We start from the raw sequence: 22,441 nt of genomic DNA, 5'->3' as shown, positions 1-22,441 counted from the left end.
GAGTCTGTCCACAGAACAGTATATTTATTTGCTGTATGGCTACCACAGTTGTCTACAACCTTGAGTTGTTGTCTCATAGCTGTTATTAAAATATGTTATTATAGATGCAAATGTTGAGCATGTGTCTGATGTTTTCTGTGATAAATAACACCTTTACGAGCGTGTTTGACAAATACATCTCAGGTTAGTACCCTTTTTAGTCACACTGATTTTGTACAAGTAATCAATTCCACCCTTAAGGGCAACATTTCCCGTCTACCTTGCTTTAAAATGTTGCGCGACAGTGTCTGAGTGGGTGAACATCTCGCTGCCAGTAAACACAGCACCACTGCTGAACAGTATAAAAGCTGGGTGGATACGAATGACGCAATGCAAGACCATAGCTGAGGTAACTGTTGAGTCCACAACTTGGTAACAATAATCACGACCAGGGCTTGTATGATAGATATTTTCATTATTGATTATTCTGTCAATTTTCTCAATTATTTGTTAAAATTAAGAAATACTAAAAATGAATTTTCAAAAGCCTTAGTTGACATTCAAATTTCTTCCTTTTGTCTGACCAACAGTCCAAACTCTTAAGATTTAATCCAATTCAATTCAATTCAATTCAATATCAAGTCACATTTGAGAACCTGGAACCAGAGGGAAGACTTAAAAGCCATTTAACCAATTAATCAAAAAATTAATTACATTTTCTGTTGACCAACTAATCAATAAATAAGACTATTTCCCAACATTCACCTGATAAAGAAGGTCATAACGGTAGCTGTATAATTATCTTCAATCATAAGCCATATATTTCAAGGCAGACAAACAATGACAATCATTTTGTTTTTTATGGAAAACATCTTTAATGGATTTTTTTATGTAACGTCTTGTTGAGTGAGTACATATAGATACAAATGTTCTATCCTAGCTACAGTCAGGGCCAGATATTTTTAAGAACCAGCAGAGTGCCTGCACAAAAAACACTCCTTCATATGGTAGTGTGTCACAGACACAGGGCTAATCTGACATTAGGCCTTGTGCCGCAGTGAGTAAATTTAGTCCAAAAATCAATGCAAGTCAGGGACCGCAAATCCACAAAAGACACACTGTAGATACAGACACACAGACGTAAATCAATAAACTTGTGTGTCTCGACACCTTTTGTTTTTCCGGGATGTATTTTTGCCTCTCTACTTGTAGAACTCGTGCTCCTGCTCGTCCTTTTTGATGACGGTCTTGTAAGCTTTTTCGAAGTCTTTGGCCAGGACGATATACCTGTTCTCACGCACTGCCAACATGCCAGCCTGAGACAGCAGAGGAGGAAATAAACAGAGGGAGGAAATCAAAAAGTGAGTATGTATATTTTTTAACTGTTCTATACACATTTTTCCATTAGTTTTAATTTTCCACAGCTCCAAGAAAGAAAGAGACATGTTTAGAGTTAGACAATCAAAGCTCCAACTCACCTCCTGGCAGATGGAGTTGATATCGGCTCCAGAGATCTTGTCTGGCCTGGCCACATCTGTGCGTCAATTAAGGACGACTGAACAACACAGCAATGCCAAAATACAAGCAACAACCATCTGAGTATCTAAACTGTGTTGAAATCTAAAGGAATACTGGAACGATGCAGTGTAAACAGGCTGCAGACTCTCAACACTGACACTGTCTGAATTGCAAATGAACCAGCTGTTGCATGTTTTGATTCAGGGTTTCACTGAGTTTTATCTTTGTGATTCTGAGTTCATTTTTTTTTTTGCATGTTTGTCAGTTTTCAGGCTGCACAAACAGTTCAGAACAACTACGCTGTTGTGCAGCACTGAGTCTGGTGGCATCCACAGAGAGCTTTTATCAGTCAAACAGGAAGTTAACATCTCTGCACAACCCCAAGTTTTCCACTACAGAAGATGAAACATTCACAATGAAAAGCACCTCAAACGCAGAGCTATTTCTTAAATGTGATAGTGACGCAACTACACAAGTGAGGCCAAACATCTGGACAGCAGCAGAGAATTTTCAACAAGAACACAGGAATAGGACTGATGAGTTCCTGCTGTCAGGCTCTGCATTTTGAATAAAAGATAAAATAGTGTGCAAGTCTAAGCTCATATGACTGGACCTGGTTACCAACTGACTGACTCTGCCAAACTTTTAATTGTAGATTTACTACTTAGTACCGTACAACTGTTTTTAACACAAGCTCTACCCTGCTGTATGGTTTACAGAGGCAACAACCAGTGATTTAGCCAACTTCCCATCATGTGCTAACTATCCAGCTACCCACTCACCTTTTTACCCGCAGACAGATTAAGTATTACACTAACACATGCACCACACGCAATACTGCACCCATATATACACATGTAAACATGGATCAGAAGAAGCCCAAAAGCTTTTGCTTGGGGCAAAAATGTCCTTAAAAATGTTTGTAAGACAGTTTTTGAATACTAGACAACAGCCAGAAGGAAGATGAGGAAGCACTGGCTGCAGTCCAAGACAATAACTCTATGCAAACAACTGTAATATCCCATATGGAAACAAGTTTAAACTTATCTTGTGGGCACACACTGCATTTGCTGTATGTAATGCAAAGGCATTATATTATACTATGCAAATCCATCACACTGTTACACACACGCAGACACAAACACACAACCTAACTCGCTGTTATTGAACCAAAAGGATACAGTCCTCCAAGTCGACCTCCTCAGAGAGGTTCATTTTACTGGTGATGGTGGAGAAAACGAGACGTTTCTGCCTGCGGTCGGGCAAGGGGAACTCAATCTTTCTGTCCAGACGACCAGGACGTAGCAGGGCCGGGTCCAGTGTGTCTGCTCTGTTGGTGGCCATGATCACCTAGGAGGAGTTCAAATGTGAGCATGATGGTATACTGTAAACATACTGTGATGTGATGTGGGGTGGTTTGGCTTCACACAGAATGTTTGCTTCTGGCTCAGTGAGGGGAAGATAATGAGTCAAACTGAGGCAATGGTTTTACTGATGCTTTGGAACTGGTGGCCAAACAGGGAGAACCTCAGCAGAGAAGACTAAATCACTGCTTAGTGTTTATTTTATCCAGATCACCTGCAAACGGCTGGTTAAGGCTGGCCACATACAACTTTCAGTGGCAAAATACTACAATATTAACATGTTTGAATTATTATGTCACTCCTGAGGTTGCACTAGACTCATTCTGACAGTCAGGATTGTAAAAATTCTGTTATAACCTTTTATTACTCTCCATTTTCATTTTTTAAGACGATAACAAGACATATTTAATAGCATTAAAATTTCATTCTTTTAAATAATTAATATACAGAGCAAGTTTATAGATTATGCATGTGGGAGCAGGGGTGTAGTGCTATTTGTTTTTGTGCCACAGTGCAGCTATGACGTGCATGTGCACAGTTAAGTTGTGGCTCGTCTCGAAGGTTATGTAACCACTGTTCCTGTGGTGCTAAGTTTACATACATTTGTCATCTAAAATTAAAAAAATAAAAGGATGTTTTGCTGCCTTTTTTTATCTTAACTAATTAAACATTTACAGCTATAGGCCGAGAGAAAATAATTTAGTTCACTTTGCTGCTTAAAGGCTACCACTAGCAGCTACTAGCAACTTTTAAGGTGGAATATTTTCTTGCATGTTACTCAATGTATGAGATGTTCTGAATCTATCAACACTCCTAAATATCAATATGACAACCAGGTCATTTGTTTATAATTGTCTTTCTTGCATGACATACGCTTAGTGATGATTTGATATTCAAGTGCTTGAAAAAAAAATTTATTTCCTCACTTGGAGATAAAAAGTGGTAGGGCGTCATTCCTGTGCACTCTGCAGCACTACACCACTATTTATAAGGGCATAGACAAAAGATAAACTATAAACAGAGATACCACTTGCTAAGAATGTGGCAAGTCGCCATGGTATGCAGCAATATTAACTACCAATGCAATGACTGAAGCCAGTTAGACAACATGGCACAAAAAGGACAGGTGTGTGGATTACTCTAAGTAACAGTAAATTACCCACAATGTTCTGATCTGTCAAAATGATGGACAACCTTCAGATTTTTCTGGTAAGTATTCAGTCAGTGACAAAAAAATATTCAGTTAACCCAACCTCTGTTTAGTCTTTGCGTTGTCACTGCTGTTTTACCAGTAGAAACAGAGTATGTCTGGCATAAAATAGCACACAGAGAACTGCAATTGCTTTGTTTATAGTGTGACAGGACACAAAGCTACAGCTCTTCATCTAACAGGATTTGTCAATGAAATATGTGAAGTGTCTGCCCCCCCAAAAAACCCTTGGAAAATTGAATTCTTCATGGAAAAAACAGTTCCTTTAAATACGCAGACACCTTCTTTATATACTGAGGGCACTCTTTGTGCAAGTTTGAGCTGCATTTGCTTATCAGCAACATGTCTATTTTAGGTTTTGAAGGTTGAGAACAAACACTCTGGGTGCTTTCTGAGCTGAATGAATGGACACAGGGCACAGTGAAAATGGCTGGGTGAATGAATAGCTGGTTTTGACAGTGCTCAACTGCCATCACTGGCCCTACAAGTCAGTACACACAGAGCTGGAGGAGTCACAAGGGAAAAGTTAAGAGCTTCCTCAGACAGGTGAACTTCGCTTACCTTGACATTGACGTTCTGGTCAAAACCGTCCATTTGATTAAGAAGCTCAAGTAGGATTCTCTGCACCTCCCTATCAGCTGCAGACAAAAAACAAGGTCACAGGGTTCATTTCTTACCGTGATGTTACGGCATTTACAAGGATGTGATCAACAAAACAAACTTCTTAAAATGAGAACCTCAACTTCAATAAAAAAAACTTGTGTAATGTTTGTCCCTGATAAACTGAAATCTACAATAGTTTGTATACAGCAAGTCGACATGTGAGCCACTCATGTTCATACCTCCAGTCTGTGCATCAAAACGCTTTGTGGCGATGGCGTCAATCTCATCAATGAAGATGATGGCCGGAGCATTTTCCTTCGCCAGCCGGAAGACATCACGCACCATACGAGGGCCTTCACCCAAATACTTCTGCACAAACTCAGAGCCAACCACACGGATGAACGCCGCTGTGGACAGAGAGATAAAAACAAAGATGAATTCTTCTATTTATTGTATATACTCGTTATCAACAATCCAGGAAAAAACAGATGTATCAGGACAGGTTTCCTTCCATTTAATTTAAATAGACAGTCTTTTAAGTGTCAAAGACATACAAAATCCTCTTGCTGTGGACAGAGGACACATTTTGCCCACTGGAAACTTTCCATTTACATTTTAAAAATAAGTGACATTTCAAACATTTCTGAATAACACTGTAAGAACACTGTAAAAAACTTTTCCAAAAGACAACAGGTGACTAACTCACGCACACCAATCAACTTGGGCCTTTCCGAAACCACCCCCTACACACTTCCACTCCATTGCCACGTTCAAGCAGAGTATCTGCCACATTGAGTATCGTCCAAACCAACTAGTGAGAAGTGGAAGTGGGTTATAAAACCCTCAAACAGCGAGCCTGCACCTATGACGACTTACTGACCACGTGCAACGCAGAACTGTGTTCGTCATGGAAGAAGCTCCACACTCCGTCACTACCCTGAGGAATGTAAACTGTTGAAACTAGAATAGACATTTAATATTGTCAAAGAGATGTTAACATCTTAAACGCTGCACTGTATTTAGGATCAATTATGCACCTCTCTGGTCTCTATAAAACGGTACTCTTGTTTATCGTATAGTAAAGTTTAACAGGAAATGTCGCAAAAACCGAGCAGCTTCTAAACATCAGAGTGAAAACGAGATGTTAGCAAAAGTAAAAAGAAATGTGGAGTAAACAGCAGCACAAATCAAATAAAAGTTATTCAAATACATATGAAGAACATTATATGAGAGTAATTTCACTTCTCTCCATGGCTACCAAATATAACAACAGAACAACTCCTTTTTCAGCTGCAGAGAGGGAAGTGTGTCTCAAAGCTTGGCACTGTACTTACACCCTACACCTTGATATAGGGTGCGAACTGGGAGTGGGTAGGTTCCGGTTTTGGAAAGGCCCCTTACTGTGCTTCCCTCAGTGCATGTTGCTAGCGGTACATGGTTTAAGTTTCACATCACGTGCATCAATCTACATACCGTGTATTCTGCATGTGGCTGCGTGCACAAGACTGTGACTGCGACAGTTCAGGACAAACACACCAACCCTTACAGCCCTAGCTGATGTTACTTATAGTCAGTTGTAATCTGTGTTGTTTTAAGTGATGACATAGTGTATGTTTAAGTGTTTGCATCCATACAAAAAAGAGGGAAATAGCTTTCTGTCTAGTTTGGTATAAAAAACGACATGTTCCTACATTAACACACACAGGTCTCTTATAGGTGGGACTTACCTGTGGTGTGGTGTGCCACAGCCTTGGCCAACATGGTCTTACCACAACCCGGAGGTCCGTACATAAGGACACCCCTGGGTGGGTCAATGCCAATCTGAGAAAGGAGACAGACCAGAGTTATTATCTAGCACAAGTTTTTGAGAGAGCCAAAGTTCACTCCATGAAAAATATGTTTTGTCCATGGAAAAAAAAGTCACATTTCTCTTGAATATCTGACCTGTTTGTAGAGCTCAAAGTGTGTGAGTGGCAGCTCTACAGCTTCTCGGACTTCCTGCTTCTGGATGTCCATACCACCAATGTCAGCATACATGACGTCTGGCTTTTGGTCTGGGAGCAGAAACACAGTGACAAGGACAGTTAGCTTCTCTTCAAACTGTAGACTTTATACAAGAACTCTGACAGTCTTTAACAACTTAAAGAAAATGGCATCTGTAGATTTTTAACAGATATAATGAATAGACAACTGATCAGGATTCCAGCTTGCTTGATAGTGGAAATCATGAATACAATATTCTGTGAAACTAGTAGAAAAATGTCTCCATATGTGACCATGGACGTCTTTGTTGAGGAGCTATTAAAACAGGCCCATAAAACCTCTGGGAGAGAGTCTTTTACCTGATGTCAGCATCATGATACTGCTGTCAGCTTCAGGAGGGAGCACATCCACCAGCGCGTTGCTGTGCTTGTGCAAGGCCACTGAGGCATTGGGCTTCAGCAGCTCTCTGTCGATGGTGCTCAGGATGCGCACATAGTAGTTGGACCCTGAAAACAGAGCAAAGATGAATAAATGGAGAAAGAACACGGGAACAGAACTCATTACACATTTACAACATGTACTTCACACTAAATAATTAAAATTTCACAGCACACAGTACATCTCCTCTAGAGTTCTCTCTCAAGACTCTGAAAGCCTGAACATGATAAAGCATTCAAATATACAGCATGTACGCATCATCTGCCATTTCATTAATCTTTAATTCTCTGCTTTATCTATTTATTTATTTATTTTCACAGTCATTATTTCAAGGTTTGAATGCATACTTTTTTTGTTCTCTGTTTATCTCTTGGAATTTTAAGACTAGTGAGAACTGAACTGTTCCTTAGTGCAGAAATTACCCCCTTAATATTGAGCTTGACTTGAACCAAAACCTAAGCCACAGTATAAAAAGTCTGTGAAACACACAAGAGGAAACAACAGATTCTATGTCAGTGTTTTAGGGCAAACTAGAGAGCAGGTGTAACCTCTCATCTCTACTACTGAAAAGCCTTCAGGGCCAAATATTGAAGCCAAATGTGGTATTGACATATTCTCAGTCAGAAATTTCCCACAGGTCTTAAATAGACTGTATGATATTGTTTATGAGCACACCTGTCCATGTTTGTATTACTCAAAACTATTACTGGCAGCACATTATTATTTTAGTCTGTATAGGTATTTTACATTGTGTTGTTTTGCTTTTAATGTTACCTGTAGTGGAGCCAACAATGGCTGTATTCTGGTCAACAGCTTCCAGGAACTGGCCAATGACAAGTGGAATGCTCTGTATCCTCTTCACCTCCTCCTGAGCATGGAGAAACTCTTTCTTCAGGTTCTTCTGTTCATCTTTGATGTACTCCTCCTGCACCTCCAGGAATTCCAGCTCCTGCTGCAGCTTCTACAAACCCATAAAGCAAACGGGGCTGTAGTAAGAAGGGTGAGAGCCTACTGAGGCTGAAAGAACCATTGATCTGCTTGTGTGTGGACATAGACAGTTGAAGAACTACTAAAACACAAACATTTAAGAACAAACATTTTGTAATCCGTGTTGGGGGGAAAGAATACAGTGGAAACTGTTTTCACTTTAAAGGCCTTAAGCTTGAATACAATCTGATTCCTAACTGGTCCAGCCACGGGGTCCAGATTTTTCTTTAGTCATTAGTTCAAGGTACACACTGCTCAATGAATTCAGCACCATACTTGCATTTGGCCATGTTATTAAGTTAGTTAGCTGTCTCTGTCATGTAGCTGTCCGTTAGTCATTCACCCTACAGCATGGAATGGCACTTCAATGTCAAAATTCTGAACAGGAAATTCACTGTACTTCAAAATAAAGTGTGTTTTTTCGCAAACTTGACATGTTCATGAGTCACCTGCAGTCCATTCAGAATGGACCAGGACCCACCAGTTGGTGACCACTGTCCTTAAATATATATTATGTTCCAAGGTCTGAAATTTAATCAGCCAATATAAATTGCTGAGATGGTAAATTTGATTGCAGGAGCCTGTTGCACAACTCCATCCATACAGTATGTAAAATACGCTCTGCTGAAGCACCATGTATTGTGCACCTGGTTATACTGAATGCATCAAATTGCATAAGTCTTTCTGTGAGGCAGCCCTAAATACGTAGGGTCGCAAGTTTCTAGGTAAACTATAAAGATATTATTTTCTTTCACTCTTGATAAGTATTTTTTTGTAGTTCACTTTACAGGCGCACAAAAAAAGGTAATGTCAGAAACCGCCTATGTTTAAAAATGTTCAAAGTTAAAAGAAGAAGGAAGGTATATCTTAGATAAACCTTATGTAAATATAGCATGTGTGTAATGTATTGCTATTCCTCTGTAATTATATCCCAATAAACAGCCAGAATTGACATTTTGTGTCACTTAATACCATCATGTAAATCACTGAAAAATCAAATGGTATGTGCAGCCTTTTAGAAGATTGAAACTACTGTAATTTCACGTGCGTGCTTTAATTGTCCATGACATATATTTGTCGTTATTGGAATACGTTGTACTTTAAATTTAGGCAGAGGTCTGAAAACTGATGTTTCAACCACCAGCCCCTCACACATAAACACTGGACTCTATTATGGTAAAACACAACTGTATTAACAGATATCAGACCTTGTATCTGCTGTAAAGGTCCTCAAGATCTTCTGGTTCAGGTGCCAGGAAGGACAGGCCTGTCTGGGGTCTGGAGGTCAGTATTGCCGGCATGTCTTCCTGTGGATGTCACAACATCAAAAAACATTTAGCATGAACAAACTACAAAATTTAACATCACACAACAGTGAAAAGCTTACGCTGCAGTTCACCCAAACAACCTGAAAAAATATATTTAAGATACAGACTACTTTTGGGTTCACATCAGGGGACAGCAGAAGTGTAACTTCACAGATAAAACTAATATATGCTCGGTTATTTCTTGACACCTCACAGAGACAAACACTACCTTAGCTAAACTTAGCTTGCTAACAGCTAGCTAACTTCAACGGCTCGCATAAACAATAACTAGCTATTTAAAGCCGTTTAGGAAGCACCGGACAATGATGGAAACATCATCTAACATCAATCTTTGGTGAATATAACTTAACGAAACCCTCAACTACTTTAAGGCAATTTAATTTTCTCGACCTCTTCAAACATCATGCTAACGCTAGCAGCTAACTTGCATGACATAGCACCTACACTGAGTAGAGAATGAATTGGCAGGTTTACGTTTCGGCAGTGCTAACAAGCAAACAAACGGTAATACACTGCGACAAAAACTCAGAGATAGCCACACTCAAACGCTTACATTTACAAAAGCCTACCACAGAAAGCCTGTCAATTTTAAAAGAAAAACAGGAAACAATCTGACTGATTCATACCGGGCTCTTCTCTACAGCGACGACGTCCTCCATGTTGTTGTTCTTCTTCTACTCTCGGTTTACCAGCGGAACGCAAAAAATACAAGGTGCATACTGCCACCTACCGTTCAAGACTAATTCATTTAAAACCAGTGCCATTTTCTATATGCTCTTGAAAAAGGCAAACCCATCTCCATCATGTTTACTTTTTTTCCTTTTTTGTTAGTCAGTTGCATCTATAACAACATTATTCATTCATCCATCCATTTTCATCTGCTTACCAGGGCTGGGTCGTGGGGCAGCAGGCCCAGCAAAGCACCCCAGATGTCCCTTTACCCAGCAGTGTTTTCCAGCTCCTCCTGGGGGACCCCAAGGCGTTCTCAGGCCAGATGAGATATGTAATCCCTCCAGCACGTCCTGGGTCTGCCCTGGGTTTGCCCTGGGTCTGCTCCGGGGCCTCCTACCAGTGGGACGTGCCCGGAGGGCTCTAACAGAAGGCACCCAGCAGGCATCCTGATCAGATGCCCAAAACCACCTTAACTGACCTCCTTTGGACACAAAGGAGCAGCGGCTCTACTCGAAGATGCCTCTGATCACTATTTTATAACTATAAATCAGCTATTCTATAAATCAAGTATTCTACAAGTATAAATAAACTATCAAAATTGTTAAATTAAATTAATAATTCCTTAATTTTAAAAAAAATTTATTTGGTATTTTTTGTACAGATATGTAATGACGACTGCTGAGTAATATGTGTGTTGATGTTATCCAATGTCATGTCTCTGATCATGTGACAAGACCATACCTGCACGATAGCATGCACTAGGGTCCAATATATGGTAGCATGCATGCACCGGGGCCCATCGTCATACTTTACGGCACTGCTTCACGCCACTGCTTCACATCAGCCTTTTGTCGTTTAATCACTATGGTTTCATATACCAAATATTGGAATTTTTGTTGAGATGTGATTTTCAGATTTCTAAACTGCTTATCAAGCTGTCAGATTTCCATAAACAGATATTGTATTACTGGAAAGTGACATTCAACAATTTCAACACGCATGGCTCCACCTTGTGTAATAGAAGAACAATTACAGCTAATAGAGAGACTCTTATTAAACATGAGTGATTTTAGGAAAAGTTTTATATAATGTTGATTTGACAGATGAACATGGCCATTTTACACAGTTGAATTCAGTTTTTGAAAAGTATGACTCAAAGATGGTATCTTCATACTTTTCGCTATGTCTGAAGAAGAGTATTCAGCACAAAACTTTACTTGTGGAAATGCTAAGAAATTGCACCTAAAGGAGCTACAGTGTGCAGACTTTTATAATGTTGTTTATTGCTAATCTTTTTGTCTAGCGCCTGCCTTAAATGTTTTTTGGATGTGCACCACTGCTATGTTTTTCATGTCTTTTTACACGTTTGACAGAAAGGGACGGCACAGTATGGTCTGAGAAAAAACTAAGGCGAAAATCATGAGGTCTGTGAACTCAAAGCTTTGTGCTGGGAATAAAATCTGAAATTGAACAACGAACACTTGTGCACTCTGTCAAGTAGGCAAAATAAGAAACAGGTTTTGAAAAACACAAAATACATAAATGTTAAAACTGCATAACTCCAATATCATATGTATATGTGTATTTGTGTGCTAAATGTCTAAATGAAAAAAATCGTTGTATTTAAAATGATTCATAGTTACATTTATTTTTACAGACTCTCAGTTATGTTTTTGAATGACTGTATTATTTGTGTCTTTCACTATTCATGACAGTTCCACTGTGACGGGACATCAAATCCATCATCTTGTGGGTCCTGTACTCCACAGTGAACATCACTCTGTGTAAATCCACATAAAACTGTACACCGGCATACCCCAAACTGTAAATAGGCCTACTTTACAACATATGCAGTAACATATAGCCTGTTTGTTAGTAAAAACACAAATGTACCCTACAGATATAAACCATAGCATTTGCAGATACTCATTTTGTTATCAGCTGTATCCCTCCAGTGTTAGTATTATATGATCATTTTGAAATGAATAGGAAAAAGCCACTCTACTTCCTTTAAAACACAAGATAAAAATATTGATTCAAATGTGCCTGTAAAGATGCCTGCATTGAAGATCAGTGAAGTGTACATTTAAAAAAGTCACTGGTAAGGTAATAAAGTAAGTTATTTTCTCATTTGGAAAAAAAAACAGCAGTGAGAAAGTAAGAATGATTGATAACTGTAGTCTATACAATTTTTGTTGTGGTATTTTTACTCCTGCTCCACGTAGGCCTATTGTGCAACTATGCTGACCTCATAATCACCCTAAAGATGTCAGTTAATGCTTGTGTGTGTCCTCCCCCACAAGTCGCAACAGATTTATGACTTTTTTGCATATTGTTTCTGAGTGTTTTGAAAGGTTCTTACCATGTATATCTGCCATATTTAGGCACAAAACACCCCATTTTTTCTCCTTAAGTATGACACTTAAGGCTTCATTTCTCCTTCGCTGAATGACTTGCACAGCTGCACAGAATCCCTTAAAAATCCCTTAAATCATTTACTGCGTTGAAAGAGATTTTAAAACTGTAAAAGTTTCCATGAAGATTGTGTGTTTGCTTGTTAGATGGTGGAAAAATGGCAGAAGAAAAGAGGACAAGAAAACTGTACTGGTCAGAGGAGGAGAAGATTATACTTCTGGAGGAATACAGTCATAGACAGCACAGACTGCAAAGTAAATTTGATCCCCAAACACCAGAAACAGAAAATGATTATAGGAAGAAACTGCAATGGAAATTAATTCAGTCAAATCTGTAGTGTAAAATCAGAAGTGTATTCATTTATTTTCCATTTATCGCCATAATCTCGGTCATGTTGCAGTTAAGATAGAGTCAGAGGTACTTTAGGGTTTTTCTAAGGTATTTTGTGCAAGGAATTAAGGGATTTCTAAAGTATAAGACCAAGACAAGCACCATAAATACTTAAATGGATAATACTTAAGGAGGTTTTGAGCGACCAATTTTATTCTGAAGAGATCCTAAATAGGACTTTAAGGAAAGTCTCAATTTAAGGTGTTAAATTATATTCTCCATCCGCGAGTGCAAAATCTTTAGGAAGAGCCTACAATTTCTAGCCAATAACAGCTGCATCCGCGGGTCACATGATACCGTCCCTTGACGTCATTTCTCTGCGACTCCCTCTGCTAGTTAGCTCCATGTGAGGAGCCTTCACCAAAGTTGTCCTTAAAAACAGGTAAGTCGTTTATGAATGTGGTACCTGGTGGTGCTGTGAGTTCAGTCTGAACTCTGTCTTTGTAAGTAAAGCTGAGTTTAGTGAGAGGAGGCGGAATGAGGCGCTGCCGGCGGTCAGCTGCGTCTCACAGCAGCTCTCCATTTGGCGACAAGGTCAGGATTTAACGTTACGTGACAGGAGGAACTCTGTGGTTGCCGGTTCTGTCAAAATTGCGGTGATAATGCGAGAGATGTTGCAGTCAAGGTTGCAACAACAAATGTACGGCTAACGTCAACCTAGCTAGCTACGTAAGTGTCATTGTGCACCTCATGTAAGCGCCTGCGTTATAGGTTACACAACCTCCTCGCTGGTGACAGCCCACTACCCATGAGCTCTGTATGTGTCGAACCTGGTCAGGGAGATATTGTGTAGTCAACACGAAGGTGAACATTTGACAGCATGTACTTGTTGCTTAATTAAAGATGTGTAACCTCTGCTTTTAACCTCTGGCCCCTCAGCTTTATTGTGGGATGGTGACGCCAGCTGCTGCATTGTGAGAAACCTCTCTCCTACCTACCTCCACAGTCTTGTCTCTCTGACCAAATGGCCAGCCGCCTCTTGGGCAGATATGCCCGTCTGCTGGGCAGAGCCTCCTCCAAGACTCCAGCTGCTGTGACTGTTGCCCGCCTGCCTCCACCTGTGGCCGGGCCTGCAGAGGTGCAGAGGGCTCAGGGCTGGCCGTGGGTTGTAGAAAGGTCAATGTGTGAGAGACGGACAGTTACCAAGGAAGAACATGCTGTACACATACCTACGGCCACGCCGCTGGATGAGTTGGTGGAAAAGGCAGCTGTGCCAGAGGACGTCCTGCTGGCCTGGGAAGAGCACGGACACTCTGGCAATGAAGCTGCCAATGCCCTGAGGACGTGGACTCAGTTAGAGCTAAAGACAAAGGGCCCGTCCAAGGAACGCCTGCCAAAACTGATGACAGATTCAAGACTACAGGATATGATAAATCTCATATCTCAGCAGGTAAGGCAGCTGGATACAGAGTTGGACTGGTGCTGTCATGATGTATGGAAACACACATCTCATCCAAGCCTCTGTGCTCACCTGTTTAGATTAATTTCTGATTCCTGTGTGTGGTTTTCTTCCAGGTGGCTTTGGTGTGGAATGGCAATCTTTTGGCTGTTTTGCGAGCTTTCTGGGTAATGGGTGTGCCCCCTACTGATCCAGCACTCAATTCTATCCAGACTGAGGTTCTCTGGCGAGTCCGCAGGCTATCCTGCAAGCATCTGGGCGTCCTGGTAGATATGGGAGCAAGCAGGGAAGCACAGCAGGATGTGGCATTAGTGAATGCTGCGATTAAACAGCTGGAGCTACGCTGGACTGAAATCGCTGATGTCAGAACTATCAGTGCACTGATACACAATGGACATCTCATGTCACCTACTTTGAGAGACAGACTTCAAGACAAGGTATCAGAAATCAGAACACGTCTGTCACCATTTAGCAAAGCTTACAGTTTTATTCTGATGGCTCAGGAACTGTCTTTGAAACTAAAGGCTAATTTTGCAAAACTCTGCACACTAGCTACAAAACCTTACATCATACCAGCAAAATATTACACATCTCTTGCAAAACTCTTTGAACTCTTTTAAATGTCGTTTTTTGCATCAATACAGTACATACAAACAACCATTTGAATAATCTGATAGTTTAAATGAAAAACACTTGGTGGCTTTTGCATCTTCTCTCTGCAGGGCTTAGCATTTTGCAGTACAGTTTTGTCATACATGTAGTAACCACATACACACACACAGGTATTCAAGTGTGGCAAGTATAGATGTGTGCTCTGAACATAACACACTATCAATACAAATAAGGGGATTCTATTTTACTCCTGAAACAACAAAACCTCAGCAGAGGAAAACAAAACTAAGTTGAATTTTTATTTAACCTGAAAGTCCCATTGAGATTGAAAATCTCTTTACAAGAGAGATCTCGTCGAGGTAGCAGCCAATCAGAACACATTTAAAGTGCAACAAATTCAACAAATAATGCAGAAATCCACAATAACACAACACCTATTCAAACACAGTGGCCTCTCAAGAAAAAGAAAGCACATGTCTCTGTCACCACATTCTTTATGATGCTTCTTTGTGGGTGTGGCCATATGACTTAATCCACATCTCTTAGTCCAATATTGGCCTCAATTTTTTTTTTTTGTTAGTGAACAAAAAAACATGAGCATTATTCCTTGGAGAGGCAATCTGAATGTGATACTATAGTATAATTGAAAGGAGAAACAGTAGAAAATGTAAGCATGTGGTGAAATTATGCAGGCTAGAATATGTTTAAAGTCTGGGGAGGGCAGTCGTGAAAACAGGGTACACTGTATGCCTTAGAAGATGAGCAAGAAAAACACCTTTGAACAACACATCATGAATCTACCCTTAACCTAGGGGATCACCTTTAGATGAATATGCTGTAATCCCTGTTGTAATGCCCTTGTCTGTTTGTTTCGCAGGCCTTGGAGCTCGCAGAGAGCTTCTCAGCAGAAGAGATCCGCAAAGTCTGTGTATCTTTGGCAGCTCAGGGCCGCAGATCTGTCCCGCTGCTCAGAGCTTTGTCCTACTACCTTCTGCAGAAGCAGTCGTCAGACTTCACAACTCCCCTGATATTGGACATGGCTTTTGCATACGGTAATAACACTGATGATTACGACATGTCCAGTAACACAGAAGGCATGCATAAATCTGTCATTTTGCCTTCTTTACTTGATACATAAAGTAGATATTTTAAGTTAACCTAAAGCAGGGGTTCTCAGCCTTGTGTAACTTCAGGCCCACATCTGATTGCCCTTTGCTTTATATAGATGATTTTGGCTTCCCAACACATCCTGGGTGCTTTGTGTTCAAGTATCTCTAAAGCTCCGATGGTTTAAGCTCCTCATTTGGCAGGATTTCACCACATTCAGCGCCCTGTGCTTTCGGCTCAGCGTCACTGCCTGCCATTATGAATCTGAATTTAATGCATTCAGGGTCATATTTTCTCACCACATGCTTTCGAGCTTTTACTGGCACTGGGTTGTCTCCCACATCCCTTTTCCATTTCAAAAACCAATACATTCTGTGTTACTGCATCAGAGGGAACACCAGCCATCTAACAGTGGCAAAACTCAGTCTCTACCTGATGATGTGTGTGGTGTGGTGATATTCAAACGTAACTGGTCGTTAAAATGATGCATTTTAATTTGACGTTTTTCAGTTTTTTTAATGTGAAGTCACACATTTGATATAAACACAATTACCTTTTGTAAATTACCAAAAAAAAACCCCATTAAATCCAACCAATTGGCAGTACCTCTGCAGCCCACTAGAGAGCTCTCCATGGCCAATCAGTTAAGAATTGCTGGCTCGAAGTACTTTTACCTTTTGAATTGAGACAGCAGATTAAGTTCAAAGCAGGCGAGGGAATAAAAGCTAGTCAAGAGAAACAAGACCAGAGATAAAGGGCTGTCTCTGAGTACTCCATTCAGTTGGATTCAGCCCTAAAAATTCAAGCTCTGATGTCAGAACTGGTCTGTCAGTTTCAAAAAACAATCTGTTAAAAGCAAATATTCCACTATTTATGCCCGGCTAGTGTCAAAAACACTCATGGATAAACAGCTTAATGTCTAATGCAAGTCAGAACAGATCAAAGCACTGTCTTTTTTATTGTATTTATTTCTCAGGGAAAGTGCATATTAATAAATATTACTGTAAACATGCCAGAATTAGCCAGGAGGCTAGTTTTCATCTGTAGTCCCTGGTCAGGTGTGAGTTTAGCAGCCTAAAATCAAGATTAAAAACAATGATTATGATGCAAAGCCTATCAATTATGGTAAAAGTAAAACAAAGACAGACAAAAGCTGAACACAGACATGGGGGGGCAATAAAAGCAGAGTAAATACCAGTTCAATGAAGCATAAATAAACAAAACTGAACATGTTAAATTACCGTACAGCTTCACAACATGCCGTATAATGCTAACAGTGACATCTTGTCTTTGCTCTTCCACAGGGAAGTTGAATTTCAACCATTCTCAGGTATTTCAGCGAATGGCCGCGGAGTTGTTACCCAGAGTCCCCGAGCTCAACTGTACTGACGTCACGCGCTGTGCTAAATCATTTGGCTTCCTCAAATGGCTCCACATTCCTCTGTTTGAGACCTTTGCCGAGGTCAGTCATACGCCCAAGATCAACTCTAATTCAGTTCATTTTAAAAAGTCCTTAATCTCTAATTAACCATGTTGCACTTTCCGTACATTTCTTTGTCACCAGCACTACACAGCAAACAGCCAGAAGTACAGCACCTTTCAGCTCTGTAATCTGCTCATGACTTTTGCCAGACTGAACTTCCATCCCAGCAAAGGAGAAGAGTTCTATGGCAAGGTACTAATCCTATTAAAGGCAGTCTGTTGACTCTACGTGATTGCTTTTACTTCCTGCCTTGAATGTGTTCTCGATGTGTGCCATTTTGTGTAAAGGTCCACTCTGTGCTGGAGAGCTGTCTCGCAGACCTGGAGCCCTTCTTGCAGACAGATGTGGTTTGGTCTCTGTGTGTGCTGCAGCAGGCCAAGCCCAGCTATCTCGTCCCACTCACAGAACAGAAACACATCACCAAATTGTCAAGTAAGACACTCAGCTTCGGCTGTACTACTTACCTCTGTACTCTCCTGTTTTTAATAAACAGTGAATGTATAAAAATGCAAATACAAGGCTGGGGTGGTATCACAGTATTATGGAGTACCAGGGTATTTAGAAATCCAGACAGTATGACTTTCATTCCCGTCAAAAACACAAGCTCATCTTTCTACTAAAACTGATATAGAGATGCTTTATTTGGGTGATGTAGTCCACAGCATGAGCCACTAGAGGTCAGTATCTATCGATGGAACAAGCAGCTGAGCTGAGAAAGATGGCGACTGTAAGTGGCGGGGATAACGTTACAGGACTGTAAACAACCGGCTAGCAACAGCAGAGAGAGACAGCGGGAAAAACTAGCCTGTAGAGCCTGCATATTGTCACATCTTACTTGGAGAATTAAAGTTTTATTATGTTTTTGTCGAGTTTGAATTAAGTGTGTTTAAGATGAGTTTACAAGGCAGTTAGGTTAGTTTTAGTTGGATAAAAGAGAAACTTGAATTTAGAATGTCTATAGTTGTTTCTGTTTAATAAGGAAAACAGATGTAAGAATATTTCCTTTCTTGACATTTTGTGAGTTTATTTTGTGTATTTTTTAGCTAGAGATGGTGGAACCTACAAATACCATTATATATGCACATTTATTTTTCAGATAATGAAGGCGTGACCCGTCCCACTCTGCCTTTCTCTGCCTCTGATTGGCTCACCCTGACATTTTTACTCTAACCAGTCTCACTCCGGTTGCCGAAACATAACCAGTCTCACTAATGAAGGCAACGAGTACTGGCCAATCAGAGGGCTGTCATGCCTTTGCCACCCTAGGAAAAAGTGTAGTGTAGTGTTGTCAAGATGTTGAAAATTCTAACTTTGATACAATAACTTGAAAAATACTGTTATTAAATACAATTTCAGTCAGAACCACTTTAGTCAAAGAAAACTTTTCTATTTGCAGTATTATATTTGGCGGTATGGCTCTGTTCTGGGGCCTCTCTGCCTTTCCTCGGGCCTACACAGAAAGCCTCTTCTAAGTGCTTACGTGTAACGCCTCAAGGCAGAGAGAGCAAACCTCCCTGCCCTTCCATGCGCCTTCATGGAAAGCCTAAGGCAGGGAGAGCAGCAGCAAAGACCCCCAGGAACAGAACAGAATAGCATCAATGACAAACAGAAATGACATTAATAAGTCAGACACAGCATCAAAAGAAGGAGCTGGGGTGGAGGTTGGTTGCAAAGCAGCTTGCAGAGGAAGCAGCAACATTCGGCAGGTCAGAGCAGTTTAAATAGGGCGCCCTGAATGAGATTAGCCAATTGGTTGCATAGAAAGGAATCCTGTGATCGATCAGCTTGCATCAATCAGCTGATCCATCAGTTGATTGGGCTGTTTGAGATCAGCTGATGTTGCTGGGTTGTGAGCTGAGCTTGACATCATGTCCTGCCTAAACTAACGCTATGCTCAATTTCTGATAGCACAGGGAAAATTGACGTAGAGGATAAAAATAACAAGGCTATAACATAACAATGACTTGTCTTTTCTTGGTCAGAAGCAGAGAACAGCAGAATGACTGTAGTAAATATTAACCATAAGAGAGAGTGGTGTATCGATATTGCAAAAAATTAGCATTAAAACCGTTTTGAATATTGAGAATAGACATTGTATATCAACATATCAATATTTTTGACAACACTTATCTACCATATACCTCCATGAAATGTCAAGAAGGTCTGAAAGTATGAAAAATAGAAACTACCCAAGCCTAGCAGATTCCCACTCTATATTGGTACTGTTATGGTCACACATATCGCAGCATAATACTGTCAGCAGTTGAGAGCACCAGCTCCTCTAAAACCAGGAGAGGCTGGTGAAAGTAGTTCAGGCACGTGGTTTGACTGCCCCCATGCAAGTGTGTTCTCTAACTTGTTTTCATAAACAATCAGCAGTTTAACATCTAATTAGGAAATCAGAAAAATAATGGCTTTATTAATCCATGATAAAAACATCCTTTAGTTTCAGGTCAAGAAAAATATAGTATATTCTCATCCCCTGTTAAGTAATTTAAAAACAACAAATTATATATATTATGACTAAATTAGCACTATTAATAACAGGTAATTAGTTACAATAAGAATGTCCTTGTTTGAGGATGTTGGAAATTTACATTTTGCCATGCTTTTCCCACTTTTCTCAGACCCACAGTGATATATATATGTGTATATTACAGTTAAATGAGCTTGGTTGAATTAGCCAACACTTTTATCTTACATTATTATTCCCATGTCATCATAAGTTATTAGGCCAAAGAGTTGGTGATATTTTTGTTGGGACCATAAAATGATGTGACTTGTTTGCATGGTTTTAACATCACAAAACGCTGTGTCTTCTGAGCTGACATACCACTGTGACCCAGTAGATGGCAGTGCAGCACCAATACACATCTGGTTAGACAGGCACATTAATCCCGTTGTCTCACAGATTTTACTAAAACAAAATGGTTTTGAAAAGCACTGATGTCATTGCAGCACTCACTCTGCTTTTGTGATTTTTTTTTCTGTCTGTAGTGGGTAGTCGAACTCGAGTGGAGAACTATCGCCTTAAGCAGCTCCACATTGCTGCTACTCTCCGCTTAGAGCATCCAGGTTCCTCAGATACTCCATCCTCCCCAAGTGACCTGCCTGCCCCAGTCAGAAGTTCGCCCCTCACCCCGCTGCAGACCGGTCTAAGAAGGGCTTTATCGAGTCTGGTGGGTGGGAGGACAGAGGCCCTTTGCACTGGGGTTGACACTGTTTATGGATGGACTATTGGTAAGAGTGGCCTATGTATATACATTGACATCACACACATGTCACACTTCCTTTTATTACAAGACTTGCACACTCAAAGCAACATTTGCCACATCTCTCTGTAAAGGTGAAAGAGTGTTCATTCAGCCAGAGAGCTTTCTTACAACTGAAATGCCCTTCTCCGATCAGATGGTGAGCTGGTAGTGGATTGTGACAACAAACCAGTTGACATGTCGACACTGAAAGCCCCTCATCTTCCCAGCGGGCGAGGAGACCAGGCTTTACCTGCAGGGGCACAGCGGTGAGTCATAGCGGGGAGAATCCTGTGGGCTTGGGATGTTAAAGATTTATTTATGGCTTTTCTCTCCTTTGGACTGTTGCATCAGTTTTTCTTTTGCTCTATCTGTCTAACGTTATTAAGCTCTGTGTTCTACTCATCTCCATCTGTTTTTTTAGGCTTGCTTTCTTGGCCTGGGAATTTCCAAACTTTGGCTCAAAGAGTAGAGACCTTCTGGGACGGTTTGCCATGATGAAACGGCATCTCCAGTTGGCCGGCTTCATCATAGTTGAGGTGAGGAGAGGCAGGAGAAGCCCCTCTTTGTGGCAGTGTAGTGTAGTTACTTCACTACTTTTCTCTATCCCTGCAAATACAGTGTGATGAGCTATTTGTTCTTCAGCTTTCATTTTTTACACACTCACTAATTGCAGAAGGAATTTTACGGTGTGTTGTGTTTGCTGTGATAGTGAGTAATATTCAAATGAACAGAGGCAGAGAAGCGGCGCTGCTGCTGCTGCTGCTGCTGCTGCTGTATCTGACAGTCTAAGGCCATGCAAACAATGGGCCCAATACTTTGGTAAAGCTGAGAGTCAGGTGGGTTTCGCTGCAGTCTGTGGTATAAATAGAGCTCCTGCCGCAGCTCTGTCTCATCTAGGCCAATCCAAGCGCTCTCTCATCTAGGACACTCTCCTTAGCCAATAGTAGCATCACTTGCCTCTCAGGTTTGCATTGCTGCAGGATGTGTTAACTGGGCAACTGTGTGTCCCTGAGATTGAAAACCAGCATTTACAATCTGTGAATACATGATAATAAAACGAGTTGCACTTATTGGTAATCAGAAGGTACTTGTAATGTTTTCAAATCCACCCTTTTTGTCCTCTTTCAGGTGCCCTATTACGAGTGGCTGGAGCTGAAGACAGACTGGCAGAAACTGGCGTACCTGAAGGATAAAATAGGGAAGGCCGTGGCCGAGGACATGGCCAAGTGAAGCGATCAGTCATGGGCAAATTTGCAGACTCAGCTAAATCCGAGCTTTCCCAACCAAATGAGACCACGGGGAATACACACGCACACCCACGTTCACACTCAGAACTGAGCAGCATTGCAGAAAAGCTCTCTCATACTTTGTCAGGATGAAAAAAAAAAGAAAGAAAGAAAGTCATATTTTCACTCTGGTTCCCTTGGCAACGTGTGGGGCTTTCCCTGTTTCCATGGTGATGACGAGCTAGGAGTTTTGGAGCCAGAAAGAGAGACCGAAATAAACACAACAGCGAGTCCTGCTGTAGGAATGATCTGATCGACCAAGTCTTTGCATCTGCGGGTGACATGTCAAAACGGGCCGTTTGTATTCTTGGCCAAAACATTGCGCTTAATATCGGCATGTGAATAGATTGGAATAACTTAATTATCTTGTGAATGTGTGTCATCTTGTAATGGAATAAATAGTTTTACTGCCA

At 40.7% G+C, this 22,441-nt stretch overlaps 2 protein-coding genes across 3 annotated transcripts; one reads left to right on the top strand and one right to left on the bottom strand.

Moving 5' to 3' along the window:
- Nucleotides 1-829: 829 nt before the first annotated feature.
- psmc4 (proteasome 26S subunit, ATPase 4) lies at nt 830-10,154 on the bottom strand. The gene is made up of 11 exons (XM_050046578.1): nt 10,037-10,154; nt 9,291-9,389; nt 7,870-8,056; nt 7,017-7,163; nt 6,619-6,728; nt 6,402-6,495; nt 4,914-5,081; nt 4,633-4,709; nt 2,679-2,847; nt 1,458-1,513; nt 830-1,295 (listed from the first exon to the last, which is right to left on the bottom strand). Exons 1-11 carry the CDS (start codon nt 10,067-10,069, stop codon nt 1,182-1,184), a joined length of 1,254 nt encoding a protein of 417 aa, XP_049902535.1. The 5' UTR covers nt 10,070-10,154; the 3' UTR covers nt 830-1,181.
- A 3,010-nt stretch (nt 10,155-13,164) lies between these two features.
- On the top strand, nt 13,165-22,441 carry tbrg4 (transforming growth factor beta regulator 4). 2 transcript variants are annotated; one of them, XM_050046573.1, is made up of 11 exons: nt 13,165-13,269; nt 13,767-14,277; nt 14,403-14,723; nt 15,776-15,950; nt 17,310-17,467; nt 17,570-17,680; nt 17,776-17,920; nt 20,486-20,728; nt 20,897-21,008; nt 21,164-21,278; nt 21,871-22,441. In XM_050046573.1, exons 2-11 carry the CDS (start codon nt 13,852-13,854, stop codon nt 21,970-21,972), a joined length of 1,908 nt encoding a protein of 635 aa, XP_049902530.1. In that variant the 5' UTR covers nt 13,165-13,269; nt 13,767-13,851; the 3' UTR covers nt 21,973-22,441. The 2 variants fall into 2 exon arrangements, 1 of the variants encoding a protein (XP_049902530.1); XR_007570109.1 differs by lacking the exon at nt 21,871-22,441 and having other exon boundaries at nt 20,835-21,008.

The sequence above is a fragment of the Epinephelus moara genome, chromosome 6, assembly GCF_006386435.1.
Source record: "Epinephelus moara isolate mb chromosome 6, YSFRI_EMoa_1.0, whole genome shotgun sequence".
NCBI classification, from domain to species: Eukaryota; Metazoa; Chordata; class Actinopteri; order Perciformes; family Serranidae; genus Epinephelus; species Epinephelus moara.
The sequence above is the reverse complement of the archived record's forward strand: the minus strand, read 5'-3'. Positions and strand labels throughout refer to the sequence as shown.

What these genes read in the sequence shown, in the direction of transcription:
- psmc4 (XM_050046578.1), bottom strand. Translation starts at nt 10,069, where the DNA reads ATGGAGGACGTCGTCGCTGTAGAGAAGAGCCCG. An exon ending in TATCATGATGCTGACATCAG is followed by an intron (nt 6,729 to 7,016) that starts GTAAAAGACTCT and finishes TTCTGCTCCCAG; the next exon opens with ACCAAAAGCCAGACGTCATG. An exon ending in GGAGGTCGACTTGGAGGACT is followed by an intron (nt 1,514 to 2,678) that starts GTATCCTTTTGG and finishes ATTGACGCACAG; the next exon opens with ATGTGGCCAGGCCAGACAAG.
- tbrg4 (XM_050046573.1), top strand. Translation starts at nt 13,852, where the DNA reads ATGGCCAGCCGCCTCTTGGGCAGATATGCCCGTCTGCTGGGCAGAGCC. An exon ending in TAAATCTCATATCTCAGCAG is followed by an intron (nt 14,278 to 14,402) that starts GTAAGGCAGCTG and finishes GTTTTCTTCCAG; the next exon opens with GTGGCTTTGGTGTGGAATGG. An exon ending in TTACCTGCAGGGGCACAGCG is followed by an intron (nt 21,009 to 21,163) that starts GTGAGTCATAGC and finishes CTGTTTTTTTAG; the next exon opens with GCTTGCTTTCTTGGCCTGGG.